General features: G+C 39.8%; 1 protein-coding gene across 7 annotated transcripts in view; it reads left to right on the top strand.

The window, feature by feature from the left end:
- Positions 1–22805, top strand: part of Musk (muscle associated receptor tyrosine kinase) — a 91612-nt gene that overhangs the window by 31412 nt on the left and 37395 nt on the right. For 4 of the 7 annotated variants that reach the window (XM_052716965.1, XM_052716970.1, XM_052716967.1 and 1 more), the window contains exons 6-8: positions 8882–8911; positions 10580–10588; positions 15288–15415. In XM_052716965.1, the coding sequence (XP_052572925.1) occupies positions 8882–8911; positions 10580–10588; positions 15288–15415 (167 nt within the window). The remainder of the gene's footprint in view (positions 1–8881; positions 8912–10579; positions 10589–15287; positions 15416–22805) is intronic. The other 3 variants (XM_052716972.1, XM_052716969.1, XM_052716968.1) reach the window with 1 other exon arrangement.

The raw sequence follows: 22805 nt of genomic DNA, 5'->3' as shown, positions 1-22805 counted from the left end.
ATTATTTCCAGATTTTCTTTTAATAATTGAAAAACAAAAGTTCAATCTGTTGAGAAACAGAGTGCTGTGGAACCACAGCACAACTCCTCTTCAACCCTCTTTTGTTCAGTTAATGAAAAATAAATAAATGAAAACCATTAAAATGACCCCTTTGGGCTGTTGATAGCATTTGTCTACTAAGAGGCATCTCCTATTCAATGATTCTTAGAAAACACAATTCTAGAAGAGATTAAAATAAACTACAGAGATTCACATCCATGGTTTAGTATCAGTATCTAGAGGATGAATATGTCTTTCCACAGAGTAGTTCATCTCTTAGATAGTTTAGTTTAGGAATGAAGTTGAGAACATGCTTTTAGAAGCTACAAAAAAAAAAAGTCACACATAACATGATCAATATCCAAAAAGCAGGGAGCTAAGGCAGGCCAACATTAAACATAAAATAAAACCTCCTGTGAAGTATGCTGAAGGGACAGAACAGCCTTCATGTGTCAGAAGGGTATCCTAGAAAGAGATAGATAGATAGATAGATAGATAGATAGATAAATAGTCAGATAGATGATAGTAGACAGATAAACAGATAGATGATAGACTATTGATAGATGATAGATAGAAAGAAAGAAAGAAAGAAAGAAAGAAAGAAAGAAAGAAAGAAAGAAAGAAAAAGATAGGTAGATAGATGAATAGATAGATAGAAATCTCACTTCAAATTTTGCCTCTGGTGCTTTGTAGCTGTAACCTCAATCAATGGTTTATAATTATTATTATTATTGACTGGTTCATAAAATCCTGCCTTTTTAATTTTAAAAATTTAATATTTTATTAATAATTTATTATTAAATTAATAATTTATTCTTTTACAAATTTGTTGTGTTATAATATACTTTGGTTACCTCAGTCCAGTACTCTCTCATCCCCTCTCACCTCCACACAGCCCCCCTTCCTCCCATTAAGTTCCTATCTATAGCTTGTATCTTTGAAAATATTTTTGGAAAATTTATACATATGCTCAATGTTTCTTGATTATATGCATACCCCATTCCCTCCTTCAAGCTTCCCCCACTTGCCCCCAAGTATCTCCCATCTTTTCATGGTTTTTCAATCTCCACAATTCTTAGTTGGGAGTCAATCACTCCGTTTTTTTCTTCTGGATGAAAAAAACTGAAATTTGCAGAAGTCGAGCAAGAACCAGATTAAAAAAACCCAGCAAACCGTAAAATTCAAATTAAAATTTTCAGATCCAACATTGGGGTGGTTCCAGGGTATCATATATAAACACCAGGAGATTATTTTAGTCATGAGTACGATTTCCCAGTTTCTGAGATTGTCCTTAGCAAAATCCCCGGAATTAGGTAAAGCTGTGGTACCAGAGTCAGAATTCTCTGAGGCACTAACTGCAAGGAAAGCTACAAACATCTAAAGGAACAGTACAGAACAGACAGACGATCTTCAGAAGAGAGGATCTTTTTAAAAGGCAAATAAAATTCCAGTGTTTTATATGGGTAGGATAATTTTTATTTCTCCTTGACAAACACTTTAGGAATTTTCTTTAATCTTCGTCTTTAATACAATGACCACGTGAAGTCTCTGTGTAACAGAATGGTCAGGAGCTCTGTTTGGAAGGTGCATGTAGAAACCAGGGGAACTTGACTTATAGTCTGCTATTTTGAGAAGCTGCTTTGTAGCATTCATAATTGTTCTATTTTAGTTTTATGGTCCATAAATTTGTACCGTGGCACAAAAGTAAACTGCACTTGGACCAGAGTAGAAGACACAGTTTTCTTTTTCTCCTTCATTTACATGTTTAAAAAATTGTGACTTTCCCATTTAAAGGTTGGCCTTGTCATCTAAAATAGGTCCCTTAGCCTCACATTGAATGATCAACTCTCAACATGCTCCTGTTAACAGCTTCATTTGATAATGACCTCTCTTAAATTTACCAGTTTGCATTTTACATGTTTTGAAATTATTTTATTGAATGCATGTACATTATTGTTCTAAATCCCCTTTATAAGTTGTGGTTTTAACCTTTGGGCAATGTTGCTCTTTTTCTCTCTGATTTTTTAATCATAAATTCTGTTCTATTGGATATTAATTTTGTTGATACATTTTCACTTGAGGTTTTCTCATTGCTTTGTCATCTTTGATTGCTTCATTCCTAACCTTGTTATGATGTAAGCAGAAGACAGCTTGATTTGTAAAAATAATCCAGTCCAAGAGAATTGGTTGGTTTTAGTAGATAAGTTTAGTCATCTATACTTTATTTGAAAACTTATTTCTAATATTTGTTAGAGTTAAGTAATTAACCAATTAATTAATTTACAGGGCCTTTCTAGATAGCGCAGGCTAGCCTTGAACTTGCAATCCTTTTGCCTCAGCCTCAGGATTCTACTTATCTTTACCATGTGTTGATTTTGCTGTTTCTTTTATCTGCTTCCTTTTTATCCTAACCCTTCTCCCTGCTGAATGTATTGTCCCCTCTTTTTTCCCTTCCACACAGCTTGCTGATTCTGACATTAGAGTCACCCTTTCTGCTTTGATGGTGACTTTAACATTTTTTAACACAGAGATGGTGCTTTTGTTCTAACAGTTCAACGTCACAAGATACCACAGTTAATATTCCTGCTAAGACGAGACACCAGGTTCTATACCACTATTTCTTTCTCATGTTTCTTTTCTCTTTATATGTTCAATTTCTCATTTCTTAAATACAGTCTTCATTCGTTCCTTCCGTGGTAATCTATGGGTACTAGACTCTGTCTTCTTTTATTTCAGATTTTTAAAATGTATTTTATGTATATAGGTGTTTGGTCTGCATGTCTGTCTGTGTACCACATGCTTGCCTGGTACCTGAGGAGGCTAGAGAGGGCATCAGATCCCCTGGAAATGGAGTTACTGTTGTGAGCTTTCATGTGGGTGCTGGGAGTTGAACCCCTGTCCTCGCAAGGGTGGCTAGCACTCTTAACCTCTGAGCCATTTCTCCCTGTCTTCTTTTACATGGAATCGTTCTTGGTTTAGCCTCATGCTTTACATGAGCTTTGAAATACCAATTGGCAGATGTTTTCTCTCAGTGTTACCCCATGACTTCTCATAATAAATGATGGAAAATTCTTGGTCATTCTTGTTCTGTTGTTGGTAAGCCAGCTCCGGTTTCTGGTAGCGTTGGCATTTTTCTTTTGATCTTTGATAATCAATGCTTTTATCCTAGCTTGTCACAGGGCCTGTGCCAGTTATCTATTAATGTGTAATAATTCACCTGAAAACTCGATGGCTAGCCAGGCAGTGGTGGCGTACGCCTTTAATCCCAGCACTGGGGAGGCAGAGTCAGGCAGATCTCTGTGAGTTCAAGGCCAGCCTGGTCTACAGAGCAAGATCCAGGACAGGCACCAAAACTACACAGAGAAACTCGGTCTCAAAAAACCAAAAAGAAAAAACTCAATGACTAAAGACAACAGACAACATCGTTGCCATGTGTCAGGAATCATGGAGTGATTTTGCTGGGATACTCTGGGTCATATTTACAGTTCAAATGTTGACTACTTCACTGCTTTGAAAGCTTGATAAGTTGGAGGAGCCAGGTCCAACTTGGCATGCCCACAGGTTAGTTCTAGTTGATTCTGGCTGGTGACAATCCTCAGTTCCTTCTCTTGTGGGTCCATGTACAGGGCAGCTTGAGTGTCCTTACAACAAGTTACAGCTTTACTTAGTGTTTTCCTGAGATCCACTGGAGAACAGGATGGATTTTCTTTCTCTTTTTAGCAGTCCAGACTCAGAAGCCATGAAGTCACTTCTGCCACCTTCTATGTGTTAGAAATGAGTCATTAAATTCAGCGTGCTCTTGAAGGAGAGAAACCAGGCAGCTTTCTTTTCCTTAGGGAGGATACAGTTCAAAACACAAATGTCAGCTTATTTTTATTAATCTTCCTACACGCTCATTTCCTAAGTGACTAATGATTCTACTTCTGGTCGGAATGACGAAGACGTTTTCAAGTATTTTAGTAAAGAAAGAGCTCTGAGACCGAGGCAAAACCATTTGACTCCACCATACAGCTTGTGTTGCCTGTAGTGCTGCTCTAAAGGCCTCACAAGTGATGATGACTTTCTGATTTCAACGGCCACAACTTTAGTATTTCTAGCCATACAGATGCTTAGTGCTTCTAGAGATCCAGATGTTGCTATAAGTTGAGACAGTTACAACCTCATCTCTTCACTCATTGCCTCTCTGCCCTTCCCCCCTTCTAAGTCTTTCACGCTCTTGTGATGTCAGGAGAGCCTCGAATCTCTTCCACCATCTTCCCAGGTCTTCCATGGTTTCCCCTCCCTCTCCATACGCACTGAGGGCTTCACGATTTCTTAAGTGTCAACTTCTTTCTCAGTGATTCTTCAATCGGCTTGTCCAAGTCCAAATTTATTATATGTGTCATAGGTACATGAATTTTAGATGTTCTATTTTTCTTTTGAAAACTTTTATTCTGTTTTGATTTGTAGCATTTGTATTGCTTTCTTCAGTATTATGAATTTGTGCTTGAACCTGGCCTTTCCTCTCATCACTGCCCATTGTTTTTAATGCTATGGCTTATTCGTTGAGGTTTGTGTAGATGTAACAGTCTTATTAAATAAGAAACACAGAGCCAAATGCAAAAAGCCCAAGAGGTCAGAGCAGTAGCTGAGAGCTGATACTAAAAACCCTTTCTTACCCTTCACTGCTGCTGCTGTCCTTTCCCTCAGAAAGAGGCCTACTTCCTGTGTATCTGTCTTTTTATTGACTTTCTGTTCTGCCTTCTCATTGGTTGTAAACCCAACCACATGACCTCCTTGACACTGCCTGTCTATACAGACCTCCAGGTCTTCTATGGTTGGTATTGAGATTAAAGGTGTGTGTCTCCATGCTGGCTGTATCCTTGAACACACAGAGATCTGCCTGTCATGTGATCTGGATTAAAGGTGTGTGCCACCACTGCCCAGCTTCTGCTATGGCTTGCTATTAGCTCTGACCCCCCAGGCAACTTTATTTATTAACATACAAATAAAATCACATTTCAGTACAAAAAAATATCACCATAGGTTTGTACTATCTTTTCATAGTGCTTTATTTTCTTCCAGAGTCATTTATTGCCTAATTACTACTTGCATTGGATTTCTTAGAATTTTTATTCCCAATGTCCCATGAAATTATGGATCATCACTCCTAATTAGTCTTCCTTTAAGATTTTTTTTTCCAATAATTTTGAAGGTTGCCCTCAGAAAGTTTCCCAGTTACTTCTTCCTAATAAAGATGTTATGAGTAGAATTTAGGGCCCCAGTCTGTAATGTTCTGGAGTCCAACCCAGAAGTCCCATAGGCACCCGAATTCTACAATACTGTGGGTGTTCCCCCTTCCTTTCAAAAGGAGGGACATCTCATCCTTGCCTTTGTTTTCAAGCAATGAACTACTCATTCCCAACCTCAGGTGGACACTACTTACTATCTATCTATCTATCTATCTATCTATCTATCTATCTATCTTCTCCTTCAAGGGCTCTCTGCCTTCTTTTCATACATTTTTTTTGTGTGTGCGTGATAATTTCTTCCCAGAAATATGAGGTCTCAGTGCCATCCAACCAGGAAGAGAGAATGTGTGTGTTCAGCTCTCTGAGACCTCAACTTTACTGGTCAAATTTCTGTTATCTTCCTAGCTCCTCTCCCTCTTGTGGCCAGAAGACTTCAGGCTATCCGTCCACTTCAGTCTGCTTTCTTCTGGTTCTTCATTCTCTCCACAGGGTCCACATGGCCTTGTGTGATTTTACCATTCGTCTTTTCTCAGGGGATCTTTACTTTTCTTCTTCCTGCATAACGTTTGATAACCTTTCCAATTTTCTCCTCATTCCATGAAGTGATGAATAATCTTACAAATGCACATGCATAGATGAATTTGGGGAGATAGACCTTAGTAAGAAAAAGAATGAAATTGAGTGGAGGATATTTGCAGTCTTCAGTGGCATCGATTGACTGACCATATCCTACAACTACAAATGAAAGCATGCAGATTTATATCCACAGACATAAAGTGTGTAGAATGCTTCTTTTCCTTAGAGTTACTAGACTCATCATGTATATTAGTGAATTCCGAGTAACTAAAGATAAGAAGAACTAAAGAAGTTCAAAAAAATTAACAATCAGTTTGAGGAGTTGTGGCTATTACATCTGGAAACATGAAAAAATTCACTGGAAATTTTTTCAATTCTTGCCCAGTAGGTAGAAGTGGGAAATGGGTCTTATGGGTAGTGATTGTAAGGAGACTGATTTAGAGTATATTTCTCTCCTCTTTTTTTAAAAGAGTTGGTCAAAATAGGTTGCTGAAATGATCTTGAGTTCTCTACGAATGAACATACTGAAGAAAATAGTCGACTGATACTGAACTTAGTTGCTGAAGTAAAGTGAAAAGACCATGTCAGTCAAGGCAGGCGCTGGTTGTCCATCCTAACTGCCCTCCTGAACTAGTCTAAGGAAGCAGAAGGCAAGTCATCCCTTAAACAAATGATGAAAAGTTTTAAAAAAAAGGTAGTATTTTATTTATTTTAAACAGTTCTGAACTTCAAGGAAGAAAAAATAACAACAGAAGTTTGTTGTTTCCCTGGTTCTAACATTATGCCTTCCCCAGAAGATTAAAAATCTATTCGGAAGATAAAACAGAGCATAACATGTAAAGCACTTAGATGAGAATTTAACAGCTAAATCAGAATGAAGACCATGAGGTGGGATTTTCAAAATTGGCAGAAAACAAGTTCAGAAGTCACAAAGAAACACTACAGACATCTGGGTCATATAGAGAAATTAGGACTGCAATTTGGTCTTGTAGTGGCCACTAAGCTGACTCACAGAGTGCATACAAGCTTCAATAGGTTCCCATAGATTAGCCTTCCATAATCATCTCTGAGATAACCTCAGTTATGTATGCATGTATTTATATGTGTGTGTGTTAATGCCAAAGCATGTAAGCCATTTGTGGAGATTTGCATCTATGCATAGAAAGGAGTTTTCATAGTGGACATATGAAAGCAAAACTCCCAGGCTAACCCCTTAAGCTTGCTCTTTGGAAAACAGCAAGTCTCAGACAGTTACATCTCTTCAGCTGGTTTTGTTTAGCCGCAGTGTGTGTCTGGCAGGGGCATCCTTTCACAATTCGTCAGTCATAATGTGGCCCAAAGATGAACCTCTGTTTATCTCTTCTGGTAATGTCTGTGATTTACTCAGAGATTCTTCCTAGGTGTGGTGGGACATACCTAACGTGCTAGCATTCAGGATGGGAAGGCGGGGGTTCAGGAACAGCCTAGGATACACAGTGAGACTTTGTCTCAAAACAAAACAAACAATAAAAATGCAACAAAAACAAAACAGAGACTCTACAGTTTCCAAGTGTCCAGTACAGAAGAAACAAACGCTTCTTCTGTGCTTTACCTAGCACTATTAGGAATGCCGTAAAACCCCAATTCTCCATCTAGATTCAAGGTTCATGCTTTAATGTAATTAACATCAATTTATATATTGTAAGTAGCCTCTAGTCTGGATTCTTAAGGCAAGAAAATAAAACTAAATGCCACTGACTTCCTTGGTGAAGGCAGGAGAGTTCAGACAGAGTCAAATCTAATAGGAGATTTTACACACATTTCACTTTAAGGGGACTGGGTATGTAGTATGAAATGGAGATGCTTCTATGACACCAAGTTAAAGCAGAGGATGCCATGTCTGAACCTGAATACAGATGTTGCATTCCTGGTTCTGTCCTGGCAGTAAATCTCTGAGTCTTTTTGTCTTTTTTTTATATGTAAAATAGGCCCAGGCCCATCAATAATGTTCAGTCATAAGTTTGCTTGCAAAAATAAAAAATAGAGGTGAGAGCTCAGTGAATGGTGTATGACATGTATGGAAATATCCACCATCTGTGAAGAACCATGCTAGGCTATTCCTGTCAGAAACAGTGGTTCCCAACAGCATCACTATTTTTCCGTATACACACGTATTACAACTGGCTTTTCTTTAGTTAATTCTTAAAAAGATCTAAATAGATTTGAACAAATGAGCCTTTGGGAAGGGAAATTAGGGTTCTGTGTGGGTGTTTGCATGTGTTTTGGTCATAGTAAACATTTTAGAACAACTAATTTATTTTCTATTTACCCTTGGCTAGAGTTTCTAAACGTACACAAATTCTCAATTATTTCTAACCAATTCAGAGTTTGGGGTTTTTTTTTCTTCTTTTTTCTTATTCTTCTTCTTCTCCTTTTTAAAAATTTTATCCCAGAGCAATCTTGGCTAATCTGTTCCCAGAATGCTTTGTTCTTCTCTATTCTCTGAGCTGCCTCTGGGGGTTAAATGAGAGCTGCAGATCTTTGTTGGTGGTAGGCTTTGGTTCTACAGAAACCCCCTAATCCCCTGTTTACCACAACACGAGTCTATTGCCATAGAAATGATAGCTGAGATCCCACAGTCCACACCACTGACTTCACAGCAGGGCCTGGTAAGACGAGAAGCCAAGCTAGCAGAGGAACAGAATTCACTAGAATAGTAGGGACTCTGTTGACTTGAAAGAAAGGAGGAATTGTCCTTGTCCACATTAAAACAAAAATGCATGAGTGAGCTACGTCTTCGGGTATGCTGTAGTTTATTTTCTGTTTAATACTGCCTGACTACAAGTAGTAATTTGGAATCGTATGCCATGGGATAAGTTTGCTTGCAAAAAAAGGTCAGCACTTTCCCTTCATGGCATTTGTTTCTTATTGAAATAAGAAACAAATTGATTCTAATGAGTCGTGCACAGTTGACGTCTAAGATCTCCTTTCTCACGATGCATTGTTTTGTTTGTGTTGTTCTCTGTGTGTCCGTTTTGTCCCGGTCCTATTAACAGAAGACAGTGAACCTGAGCAGGACACTAAAGGTATTTCCCCCCTTATTTCTGCCTTGTCGCCTCTTTTTACATGCACAGTGTATTTCAGTTGCTTATTTTCCTGACCTAAAGTGCTATTATTTTGTCAAGAATTGACAACTGTCCTGTGGGAAGAAGAAGCCGTAGCCTTAAATAGTATACCCGAGGAAGGGCTGCTTCCCTATAGACTGGGGTTATGAACCAGTCACATCGCTTAGGAGAACATGACTCCAGAGAAGTATTGGAATCATGCAGTCCAAATTCTAAAATCGCAACATGAAATAAAATGAAAAGAATGGGCAAGAGAATGAACCCACACAGGTCAGAGCAGAAGTTTATTTGGGGGTGGGAGGTAGATGTGTTAAAATTTTGGAGAACTGTTAAAACCGACATAGGTGTTTGGTTACCAACCTTTCAATTCGATGAGGAGTTTAATGCATTCTCTAAGTCAATAAAAATAAAGTGGTTTTATTTTCATTGACATGGAAATGTACAGTTCATGAACTATATTCAGGAAGAAAAAGCAGCTGGAAATGAAATTTGTCTGGGAAACTGCTTGTATACAACAAGTCTCCCATCATGAGAAGTGCCTGTCTCCCAGTGAGGCTAGGCTTGGCGCTCTTCTCACCCAAACTCTGATCATCTCAGCATACAAACCACATGTCCTCAGGTCACACAGTTTGGTTCTGGGGATTTATCTTAGGCTGTTCTTGTTTAAAACAACGTCTCCTCATTTTACAGACACAAATATAATCGATTAAGTACCCTTTGCCTCAAATGCTTGGCATCAGAAGTGTTTCAGGTTTCAGAGTTTTTCAGACTCTGGACTGTTTGCTCAGACTTGAGCAGCTGGGCATTCTAAATCTGAAGATCTGAATTCGATCTAGCATGCTTCAAAATGGAAACTTGTTGAGAGTCGTTGGCACTCCAAAAGTTTTCGATTTTAAAATTTCAGATGAGGGACATTGTATTAGCTATTCATCTCACTGCCATGACAAGATAACTGACCGAAGCAGCCTTAAGTAGGAGAGGGTTCACTTGCCTAGAGATCCAGGGGATGCAAATCATCTCCGCAGGGAAGACATCAGGGCTGCTGTACTCCATCTGTAGCTGCAAAGGTGTGAGATGAGAGCCCCTCACTTCATGGTGGATCAGGAAGCAGAGAGCTTGAACGAGCACCACAAAATGCAGCCAGTCTTCAAGATCTGCCCCCAGTGACCTAGTTCTGTTAGCTAACCTGCATGTCCTTAAGAGTCCAGACCCTGGGCCCGAGAGATGGCTCAGTGGTTAAGAGCATGCTTGCTTTTACAGAGGACCCAACTTTCATTCGTATTGGGAGGTTCATGACTGCCTCTAGCTCCAGCACCAGGGGCTCTGACATCCTTTTCTGGACTCCTCAGGCACCTGCACTCATAGGAGCACATCCTATACACATACCCACACATGTACACATAACTAAAATAACAAAATACATCTTCAAAAGAAGAAGAATCCCAAAGCTCCCATAGCAGTATTAGCAGTTGCAGACAAAGGGTTCGATCATGTGAACACATGGAGGACATTTAGATTTCAACCATAAGAGGTGTTTAATCCGTATTTGAAATGTTTTCCTTTTTCTAGAAACTAGGTTGTTTACAACACACATCAAGTAAAAGCATCCCCCCTGGTACTCTGGGTCAGTTTTCAGTCGTCTCCCTCTTCCCTTTACTCCTGCTAGCCACGGGTTGTTTGAAATCTTAAAGCAAAACAAAACAAACAAACAAACAAACAAAAAGCATCTTCAAGGGAGGGTAGGAAATAATACAGAAGGGAAAGAGTAAGAGAAAATAAAATTCATGAGATCTCACAATATCCTTTGAAAGAACCCTCAGAAATAAAAACAGCCCAAACTTGAGAAATCCTCTTGAACTGCCCTCTACCCAAGAAGGGGGTTACACTCTAACCGCTAGAGCATCTGTTATTCCTGGACTTGGTCTAGGTCCCCTGTTCCCTGAGTTTTCCATGGCTTTACATGAACAATTTCAGACCGTACGATGACCTTATCTCCGGAATACATACCACCCTTTAAAAGGACAACCATAGGGCTGACTATGGATCTGAAGGTAGTTTGAAAAACGGAGGTGGCAGGTGCTCAGGGTGAGGCCAGAAGGACTATAGCTGTGTTTGTTATAAACAACGTGGAAATTGCTGGCCCCTTCAGCACAGTTTTGATGTCCGGTTTCCAACCTTCAGATAGGTCTGCAAATTTGCCCAAGAGATATAAAGCCCAAAGCATGTGACTAGTTCCCTAAGAGAAAACCAGGGGTTAAATATTGCCTATGCCTGTTTTTCATGGAGCTGGTGAATAATAACATACTTGCCCACAGGGACGTGAATAAGAAAGAGAGAATAGTGAGTTGGATGGTGATAAATAAGATTATCAGTAGCAAACGGAATGGTATAATGTCAGAATACTTACAAAGTTTCCCCAAAATTATTAAATAATTTCAAACTTCTGTTCAGCAGTTTATTTGTTTATATAACAAAACATATTTTCTGACATAAAAAAAACTACAAAATGAAGACATTTGACATGCATTTTATTGGCTAAGAAACAGACCACATTGTGCTTTGTACTGATGACCTAGAACGCATTTCAGCTTGTGGCTACCCACTAAGGCGATGGGATTTGCTATCGAACTATATCCAAGTTCATTATCGCAGGGGATGAAGTTAGTCTGACTTTTATTGTTGATTGCAGCTGCTAGGATTGTTGTCAATGGCTGTTAAGTGGTTGGAATTTCTCTCAGCCCATCTTCACCTTTCACATTTAGAACTGGAAAAAAATGGGTAAAAACATGGGAGCTTCACTGCTGATAAAGCTGAATTCAAAAACAAAGCTCTCTGGTCCAACTAACAAGGAGACTCACCTAACTTCTGGTTTTCATTCTTACCTTCCCAACCTTTCACATCTCACTTCTTAATGTTTGGGTAGAGAAGTCCTGATCTGGTAAGCTTTCAACCGCATAGCAAGCTCTTCTTTCCTTCGTTTAGGTACGGTACCCAAGAGAATGGTGGTCCAGCCGGGCTGAGATGCACATATTATAGAGAACTTCATTTGCCTGGTCTCACCAGAAAAGTCACTCACTCATTCACCTGCTCATTCACTCACTCATCTACTCACTCACTCATTTAATAAATATTAATTGATTGCGTACCCTGTCCCAGGGCACATCTGGAGATGGACAGAGACCAACATGTACATGAGTCAGCCTGCAGTAATGAACAAAACAGAGCCAGACATTGCTATGTTTCCATCTCACGGAGAGGGGCAATCAAAATACAAATAAAGGGACCCACAGGTGTCAGTGGTGCTAAGTATATGATGAAACATAAACAGAGTGAGGGGGCATGAAGGACAGTATGATAGCAGGACATCTCAGTGCAAACCAAAAGACATGAGAACGGCATTTAGAAGCTCCTTTGGGAGTAGAGGGAAAGGGAAGGGAAGAATTGAAGCTGTCTGTCAATACTGCAAAGGGAGAGAACCCAGGAGTGTGGGATGGACCCGCTTCACTGTAACCACCGGTCACTTTCTTCTCTCAGCACACTGCACTGAACGATGAAGCCCACTTTGGAGAAAGAAAATAACTTTATTAGCAGTTTTACATTCATGGAGCTACTACCTATGTGGCCAACAGTACCCATGACATGTACCCAAATGGAGCCATAGGAAGTTGGGGATGAGGCAGTATAGGGAATCAATTAAATTCAAAATCATGATGAACTGTCAAGAGTGGCTGGTCTAGTCACTCTCTCACTTTATGCCTAGCTGTGTTGTGCAATGTGGATCATCAAGGGTTTTGCAATGAGCCTAAATGACAATCCACATTATGCATTAGCAGCCAAAGAAAAAGAAAAGCTGTGAATCAGAACACAAATACACCCACCCTGGTTACTAAATTTCCAAGAAGAATTCCAAGTTCCCCAATTAAAAACATTTGCTTCTATAAATCAAAACAGTAGAAAGAATCTGGATTCCCTATTTCTCCATTTTTTTTTATTGTCCTAATCTCCATCCAAAAGGCCCTCATTTCAAATCCAAGGGCACGGTCAAGTCATTAGAGCACTTTTCTAGTATGAATTAGACCAAAATGATCCAACTCCAGGTCTCAAGCATCTCACTGTTTTCAGTGCTCAGAGGCCGTGGGCACCATGTGGTACTGATTACAGTGACTCAACTCAAAAACTGCAGTGCCAATCCCTGCATGCACTGTCCCAGCCACATGTGACAAACAGGATCAGATGTGTGGCCTGGCCTAGGTCTCAATTACTATCACCAGAGAACAAGAAGAGTATGTAGATGCCCCCTGCTAGGATGCCTCTCAGCCTAGAGCTGGCCATCAAAAGCACACGGCCTGTGAAGTAGGATTAAGTTCGGCAAACAAGAATCCAAAAAGAGCACTTGGGTGATATTGTCCTTAAACCTCCCTCAGCCTGTAACACATCACTTTCCTCCTGCTACTTATTGATCGAGGCAACTAAATAATCTACCATTTTAAATTTTCTGCATTTTGGATTTGACAGACATGAACTCCAGGGCATTGTTTACTCTGATTTTTGTTGTATATTTAATTAGACTCCAGGACTTTCTAAAGCCAGGATATTGTTGTTTTTGTTATTATTATTATTTTTAGACATCATCTCATGTGGTCCAGGATGGCCTCAAACTCCCCTGTAGCTGAGGATGACTTTGGACTCCAAATCCTCCTGCCTCCACCTCCCCACTGCCGGGATTACAGACATGTGCTATTACAGCATCTGGTTTTTATGGTGCTGAGGACTGAACCCAGGGCTTTGTATAGCCTAGGCAATCACTCTACCAATTGAACTACATCTCTAGCCCTCAATTTTGGTTTTAAGAGGCAGGTTCAACTGCATGCTAAACATTCAACACATTTTTTGAAACTTTTTTTTCTGAACCACTGTTGTTTTTGAAGATGACACTTTCCCATTCTCCTCCTGGCTTTTGCGTACAACATTTACATATTTAAAATAGGCCATCAGAGATTTTGCAATCAGCCCAAATGATGTTATAAATAATGCATGTCTTAGAGTCTTCAATATCAAAAGATAGGAAGCCAAGCTACTTCAATTTTGCACTGAAGACCCAGTTGTCAAGAAATATCACATTTTTATACCTTTGAATTATGTAACCTTATAAAGAGTGTATCGAAAGTCAGAAATACTCCTGCCGAGCTCTAGCCTTGCTATGATTGTTCTGTGTGTTTCCTGCCGTGTCCACGCAAACTCCATGGATTTTGGTGAACTAGAAGAATGAAGTTTCAAAGTGCTGTGCTAACTGGGGTTTAGAATCCCTGTCATGCTCTGGGCTCATGCCCTAGAAAACAGCAGAAGAGAGCATAAAATATGTTGACAATATAATAGGAAAACAAAAAGATTTCATAATAGTTTAAAAGAACATTGGATTTGACATCAGAAGACCTGAGACCAAGCTTATTACCATTCCTGTTCTTACTGAGGAAATAAATAAAATTAATGGGGATTCGGTTTATAAAGAAGAGCAGAAATCTCGTCAATCTTGTAAACTGTGCTCTTGAGTTCATTCTGAGTTTCCACCTCTTTCTTTAATTCAAGATAAAACAGCTAAATCTGAAGAACTGATTTTTTTTTTAAATCGGCAAAGATTGTAACCTTAAGGAATGCAAATGGCTAATTCTCCTCCTCACATTTATCTAAAATATCCCTTTTTTTTTTCTCCAGTATATCATCCAACTCTCTGAAATGTGTGATATATTTGGGTTTATTCTCCCTACTATGCTATGATAGAGTTGAGGGTAAAAAACATTAATCATTTCTTATAATCCACTAAAATCGTGTCCTGTGTTCATTTTCATTCCTGAATGCCCTCTGGGCACTTAATCCAGTAGTGAACAAAACAGGCTAAGACAATCTAATGTGGGAACTGAGGAATAGATAAGTAGGAACTGACTAAAGGAAATATCAGATAACAGTGAGTGTGTAAAGATCATACAATAGAATGACAAAGATGTGTTGGATGACTACGGTCTAAGAAAATGTCCTTTAAAATGAGACCCGAGTTATACATATAAGGAACCCGTCACATGAAGACATGAGCGTGAATGTTCTAAGCTGAGAAATAACAAATACAAACTTCTATGTTGTAAATAAGCTCAGTGTGGCCTGGGGTGGTGAGAAAAGCAAGATCATAGACCAAAGAGCCTGGAGGCCAAGCCCAGCAAGACTGAAGGGTTGATCACACTCAGGGGCATACCATGTGACTACAGTTTTGAAAGTCCTATCTTGCTTAGCCATTTCATAAGGAAAAATCTCTCATGCTCTTTGTCTTTCTAACAGTTTTTGCAAGAAATCCTGCGTGCTCCTGAGTCCCACAATGTCACCTTTGGTTCCTTTGTAACCCTACGCTGCACAGCAATAGGCATCCCTGTCCCCACCATCAGCTGGATTGAAAACGGAAATGCTGGTGAGTGCCTTGTGCTTGGGATTATTTGGGGAAGACCCACTGGTGATGAATTTCCAGACATAGCATGTACCTGTAGTGTGTGGTGATTTCAATGAGAACAGCTCCCATAGCCTCACATGGTTGACTACTTGATCCCTACTTGGAGGAACTGTTTGAGAAGAATTAGGAGGTATGGCTTTTTGAGAAAGTGTGTCACTGGGGGCAGGCTTTGGGGTTTCAAAAGGCTATTCCCTCTGTCACTCTCTCTCTCTCTCTCTGCTTCCAACTTGTGAATCAAGATGTAAGTTCAGCTATTCCTATCCATGCTTTTGCTCCACCATCATGGACTCTACCTCTCTGAAACTATAAGCCCCAAGTTAAATGTTATCTTTCATAAACTGCCTTTGTCATAGCATTTTTTATCACAGCAATAGAAAAGTAACTATAGCCGGGGCGGTGGTGGCGCACGCCTTTAATCCCAGCACTCGGGAGGCAGAGCCAGGCGGATCTCTGTGAGTTCGAGGCCAGCCTGGGCTACCAAGTGAGTCCCAGGAAAGGCGCAAAGCTACACAGAGAAACCCCTGTCTCGAAAAACCAAAAAAAAAAAAAAAAAAAAAGAAAAGTAACTATGACATAATGTTATTTCTATCTATGTCTATATACTTGTACCAGTATTTGAAGCTATTTTCTGTTCCAGAAACCACTGGTGTTAAACCCTGGGAGTTTGTGTTTTTCCCTGTATCGTGCAAAAAGCAGAATACTTCCTTTGTTTTTTTTTTTTTTTTTTTTTTGCATAAAAGAGAAATGCTTACAAGTCCTTCCCACAACTGAAATAATTTTCATAAAATGTACCAGGAAAAGACCAGTTTCACTGGTGGAGATTACTTTAATGGAAAGTAATCCAGAATTATAACCCATCTATACCAGTTCAATATATTTTTCTGCATTTTTTTTTTTTTTTTTTTTTGGTTTTTCGAGACAGGGTTTCTCTGTGTAGCTTTGCGCCTTTCCTGGAACTCACTTGGTAGTCCAGGCTGGCCTTGAACTCACAGAGATCCGCCTGCCTCTGCCTCCCGCGGAGGTGCTGGGATTAAAGGCGTGTGCCACCACCGCCCGGCGTTTTTCTGCATTTTTAATAGTTATAATAATAGCTAATGTGATTACATGATTAATTGAGCCAGGCCCTCTTCTAAGCACTTTATGTACACGAATTTACTCATTCATTTTACAAACCCATGTTGAGCATCTGAATATCAAGTACTAGTCTAGGCCCCGTGGAAACAGCAGCAAGCAAAATGGGAGACCTTCCCTGATGTCAAAGAGCTTCCATTCTGGTGAGAAAGGACAGAGAATAAAATCAGAGAAAGAATGTATACTGTGTGTGGACTTTGTCAACTATGACAAAAAGTAATAAACATAAAGCCGGGAATGAGACACAAAGTCGGTCCTTAGAAGAAAGATTCCAGTTTGAATAGAGTGGTTGAGTTTAACGGAGACAAAGACAACTGGGCAGAGGTCTGGGTATGATGACAGGGGAGGCTATGTGGATTCATGCTGGAACATTACTAGATGAAGTCTCTAAGATGAGGGTGTAGACATGGGTCTGTTGGAGGAGCATCAAGGAGGTTAGTGTGAGTACAGATGAGTGAATGTATAGATAAGGTGTGCAGTGGCCACCATGAGTCAGAAAGGCCCACAGAGGTCCCTGAAGCAACTTCCGCTTCCCTTTGTCTGACATGAGACTCAGTTGCAAGGCTGCTTCTATTGTCTATTGACCCGTGGGTTTGCTTCATTGTGCCTGGCTCTCTTGTGTGTCCAGTTATCTTTGAGCAACCACTATTCACTGTATTAGAAAGAAGATGTCGAATTTGAGGGCTGGAGGGTGGTACTTTCCTCTGGAAATAATTCTTGCTCCATTCTGTCAGGATCTAAGGACTACCTCTAATCTTGGACCACTTTAATTTTGAAGCTCCTTGGATACACTCAGTGATTATTGCATGGATGTAATACTTCACATGGACTATTTCACTTACAGCTCACACTAACATGATCCTGATAACTAGCACTTTGAAACATTTTCTTTGTTGTATCTAATTATTGTCTATATTTTATGATTGTTACATTTTAATTTCTCTTCTCACTCCTTAAAGACAACCAAAAGAAAATTTGTACTTTCTGAAGTTGGGAAGTGTCTCAGGGGAAGTATAATACTCTAAATTTTTTACCTGTTAAACTTTTTTCTAGAATTTAAATTTCTTTTGAGTATAAAGGTTCATATATAATACCTAGTTTATGGTATCTAGAAAGGGAAATTAATCAGGACTATTATTGTCATATATTTTAAACATTGCCTGTTGTCTATTTGTGTTTGGTGTAAATATACTTCTTGTTTTATCTTAGTTTGCTTTCTGTTGCTGTGATAAAAATGCTGTGACCAATAGCAACTTGAGAAAGAAAGGTTTTATTTAAGCTGACAGCTTGTAGTCCATCATGACAGGAAGGCAGGAACTCAAGCAGAAGTCATGAAGGAAATGCTGCTTACTTGCTTACTCTCCATGGCTTGCTCAGTCTGTTTTCTTATACACCCCTGGACTACCTGCCTAGGGATGGTAACACCCACAGTAGGCTGGTCCCTTCCATATCAACTATTAATCAAGAAAATGTCCCCACAGACTTGCCTGTAGGCCAATATGATAAAGGCAACTCTTCAGTTGAGGTTCACTCCTCCCAGATGCTTATGTCAATTTGACAAAACAAAAGACAAACCTAAGTAGCACAGTTTTGAGATTGTGATTATGAGGTAAAGAAACATATTTTAATTGCTTTGGTGTAGATGCAATTGAAGTCAATATAATTCCTCTTCATCAATTGTATCAATTACTAGAGAGCATAGCATTTCCATAGTGATGGTACCCTTTTGTGGGTACCATCCCTTCACTCCCTACAGCACCACTTTTTTGTTTCACTGTGCTGTTTCATCCTGCTCTATTTTCTGTTCTGGATTATTGTATCTATTTTCTAAACTGGGAGCAGCCTGTTCTTTCAGTGAGCTATCAAGATCATGTTCCAAGGTCAATGTTAAGCCAGCCTTATGGAATTGCCTGGCAAAAGCTTGCGTATTTTTCTTTGGTACAGGGCCTGAAGGGAAGAGGGTACAATGCAAATCTCTAAAACTGAAACACTTACCCTGCTTACCCTTTAAAGATAGCTTCTCTCTCCTCTACATTCTTTCTACTCAGACTCCCAGTCAACAGATTCCTCTCTGTGATGGATAATAGTCGGAGTCAACTCGACTAGATTTAGCATCCCTCAGGAGAGTAAAGAAACATCAGAATATTAGGATAACTAATGTTGAATAACTAAGGATGTTACGCAAAAGTGCTCATGTGACGCACGATGGCTAGTCACGTTAACCTCCCAACATGGTAATAAGCCTATAACTACAGAAGATGAGACTGTTCCCCATCTCCCATGCAAACTAAAACACTGGACAGCCCAGAGACACAAGAGTAGAAGAAAGTCAAGCAGTGTTCCTCAACTTGATGAAGATACATCTTCTTTCTTCCCATGGAAATGTTATTTTTTCATGGAAACTTGTTAGTCAGATAAACCTTGGGCATGACAGATTTGTTTATTTTCTTTTACTATATTGAATATAGTAATTTGATGGGGATAAAGAATAGTTTACTATTTTAAAAAATGATTGCTTTTTTCTTTTATTTTTTTTGAGATGGGCTTTCCTCTGTGTAGCCCTGGCTGTCCTGGAATTCACTATGTAGACCAGGCTGGCCTAGAGCTCACTGAGATCTGCCTGCTTTTGCTGCCCAAGTGCTAGGGTTAATGGCATGTGCCACCATGCCTGGGAGCTTACTGTTTTAAAAAAGAAAGTCTTTGTATGTTCTAGAACCATATTTATTGAAAGTTATTCTAATAAGAACTGTTATATAAACATTTAACTAAAAAATTAGATAAACTATCTTTCTTGCTTTGTCCAGTACACATGATTCCTAAAAATTTATAAAAGTTGACATAGTTTTGTTAAAAGAATTTTGTAAAAAAAAAGATAGAACATCTATTTTGAAGATTGTGTTTTTAAATATTCTTATAGATAACCATATTTCACCCAGATTTTTAAAGGCACATGATTTCGGTTTCGAGTATGTGAACTTTGGAGTGTTCAGGTGAAGTTATGATATTACCCAACTATCTATGGCTATAGGTAGATTATCTCAAGATGGCATTGTTAATGGATTAATGATGCATACAAATGCTGTACAGATATTCATTATCTCAGGTGTTATTATATGATAGAACTTCCTCTTTTAACTGCCTCTTTTAAAAGTGTTTCTCTTAAAAATGTTTATTTTAGTTTTCATTCCATGTACATGTATGTGTGTGTGCTGCTTGTGGGTTTGTGTATGTGTGAGTGCAGGTGCCCATGGAGTTCAGAAAAGAGCATCAGATTCTCTGGAGCTGGAGTTACAGGCAACTGTATACTGCCTATTGTGCTGTGGGTGCTGAGATCCAAACTTGGGTCTTCTGCAAGAACACTCCATGCTTCAATCACTGAGTCATCTCTGCAGTTCCCAAATATTTCTCTATTATATTTTTCTGTTATATGTTTAAGGTATAAAGAATGATATTTTTATGCAATATGCTTGATGAAATAATTGCCACAGTCAAGCAAATGAACAGATCCATCTACCTCCTTACAAAAGTCACCACTATCAGAAAGACAGAATGTTCTAGCCAGAGAAGAGAATTCACTCTGGCTTCTTTAGTTAAGTGAATCTGAGTGACTTGGCAAAAACATCCTCACTATAAATTCCAGATATAATCACCTGAGTTAAGTCCAGCCAGCCCCTGCTTAACGTGGGGATAATGGTTCTAGGCCCTCCATGGATAGCAAAAACCTTGGGTGCTCAAGTCCCTTATGTCCGACGGTGTACTATTTGTGCATATTCTTCCCTATACTTTAAATCGTCTCTTGGTACAAATGCTATGGAAATAACTATTACACAATTTTATTTAGGGAATAATGACAGGTTTAAAAAAATCTCATACATGTTCAATATAAACATACTTTTGAAATATTTTCAATACAAAGTTAGTCAGATCCATACAGGCTACAGATAAACTTGCAAGGCCACTGTACCAGTAGTCTTTGAGCATACCTTGGTAAAAGGTCATGACAATAATCTGAACTCATCCCTTTGATCTTTTAAAAACCCAGCAAGGGGGCAAAATGATCCAAATAGAGGGCAGAGGGTTGCTTTTATTTTTAGATCATCAAAAATACTAAACTGTTAGTCGGGGTGAGCGATGAAGAAAGAAAAACAGACTCAAACTATGACTAACAAGGCCTGCTGTGCGTGAGTCACTGAGGGAGTCAAGTGAGGCCTCTGGACACAGGAGGAAAAGCGCTTAGAAGCCACATCATCCTTGAGCTTTGGATGGTCTGCTCTCTCCACTGAACTATTTCAGCACTTGGAGGGAGCCCTCTGGAGAGGTCAGGCAGCTTGAAGAGCTCTTCTGCTTTCTGGGAGGCATGTTTTCACTGACCTCGTGACCTTGGGGAAGTGTTGAGGAATGACGTGCTTAGGTGTGAACAGGAAACACGTTGGCAGCCTAGGCAGCATTGGGGGCTGTTCGGTTCTCAGATGCTGCGTTGCCCTGCACAGCTTTTCTTCTCGAAGGAGGGAACCAGCTTGGCAAAGAAGGAAAGCAGCAGTTCCCCCTGCTTCACTTCTATAAACTGGAAAGGGATGATCCTCGTAAACAAGACAGAAAATGCAAAACACACCAAGCTCGCCAACTGACCGTAGAAGTTCAGACTTCAGCCTGTCTCGCATTGCTGTTTTGAAGTAAAATCAGGGAGAGTTTGTGTTTAAAGATATCCAGCTGCTTAGACCTAACACAGAAACTTATATCTACAAGATGTTGGTCTTCTGAGAAATATGATAACAAAGAATTCAGCAGAAATTCCTGAATGCATACTTCATGTGTGTGGAGAGGGGCAGGGAAGAGAGGCTCAGAGTGTCAATTGTCTAGGCTTCTCCAGTTCTGGAATTACAAGCACACATCAGCTCTTTGGGGTTTTTTAGTTGTTTTGTTTTGTTTTGTTTTTGTTGTTGTTGTTGTTGTTGTTGTTGTTGGTTGGTGGTGGTGGTGGTGGTGGTGGTGGTGTGTGTGTGTGTGTGTGTGTGTGTGTGTGAATTCTGGAGATCAAACTCAGGTTCTTATGCTACTAAGCCAAGCTCTTTGCTGGTTGAGCTCTTATGCTAGTATGGATGCATACCTCTTAAAGATATTTCTCTCTGCTTCTTCAATTTCTCTTAGAGACCAGGCTACTTACATGAGGTAATACCATAATGTTTGATCTGACCTGGAAAGTTTTCCCAGTGATTGAGACTAGTAATGAGGGTAGAGGATGGCAAGACAGAGGAGATACTTAGACAACATTTCATTACCTAATTGCTATGGACAATGTCCAGTGCTGGAGACAGTTAGCCATCAGGTAGTTAAGAAGAACACTCGTCATAGACTGAAGAAGAGTGTAGCTGAAAAACACATGGTGTGAGGACAGTTTGGATCCCCAGAACCCACATAAAAGTTGGAAGTGAAAGCTTGCATCCGTAATCCCAGAGCCACTACAGGGAGGTGGGAGGCAGAGATGGACAGTCTCCAAAGCTGCTGTATACAGTAGGCATGAGACACTGTTTCAAACAATGTAGAAAGCAAGGCTAGACATCCAAAGTTGTTCTCTGACCTCCACACATGCACTGTGGCACCCCATGTACACCCTTGCCCATGTACACATACACACATCACAGAGAGAGAGAGAGAGAGAGAGAGAGAGAGAGAGAGAGAGAGAGAGAGGAGGTGGGGAGAGAAGAAGAAGAAGAAGAAGAAGAAGAAGAAGAAGAAGAAGAAGAAGAAGAAGAAGAGAGAGGAGGAGGAGGAGGAGGAGGAGGAGGAGGAGGAGGAGGAGGAGGAGGAGGAGGGAGGAGGAGGGGGGGGGGGGGAGGGGGAGGGGGAGGGGGAGAGGGAAGGGGAGGTGGAGGAGGAAGAGAAGGAGATTTAAAAAGTAAAGAAAGCTGATCACATCTTAGACCTTCCCCGTGGGCCCGCCCCCCCCCCACCAGTCTGAGAGAGCCAGCATGTGAAATAGTAAGAGAACTCTTTTCAAATTTTCCATTCTTCATCATATTCACACTGAGGAACTTATTCCATGGAAGCCAAGCTCATGTCACCCTAGGCCCAACATCTAGTCCTCCAAAATAACATTGACTAATTCTTTAATTTTCCTCAATCATTTGAATTTCCTTCAAGCTGGTATTGTTTTCCCCTCACCTAAATAGTAGTGATGAATGAATAATTTATTGAAAATGTGTCACAGTGCTTAAGAAAACAGAAGAAAGT

The sequence above is a fragment of the Peromyscus californicus genome, unplaced genomic scaffold (assembly GCF_007827085.1).
Source record: "Peromyscus californicus insignis strain IS unplaced genomic scaffold, ASM782708v3 Scaffold_5__1_contigs__length_169319896, whole genome shotgun sequence".
Lineage (NCBI taxonomy): Eukaryota > Metazoa > Chordata > Mammalia > Rodentia > Cricetidae > Peromyscus > Peromyscus californicus.
This window is presented reverse-complemented; position numbering and strand designations above follow the sequence as displayed.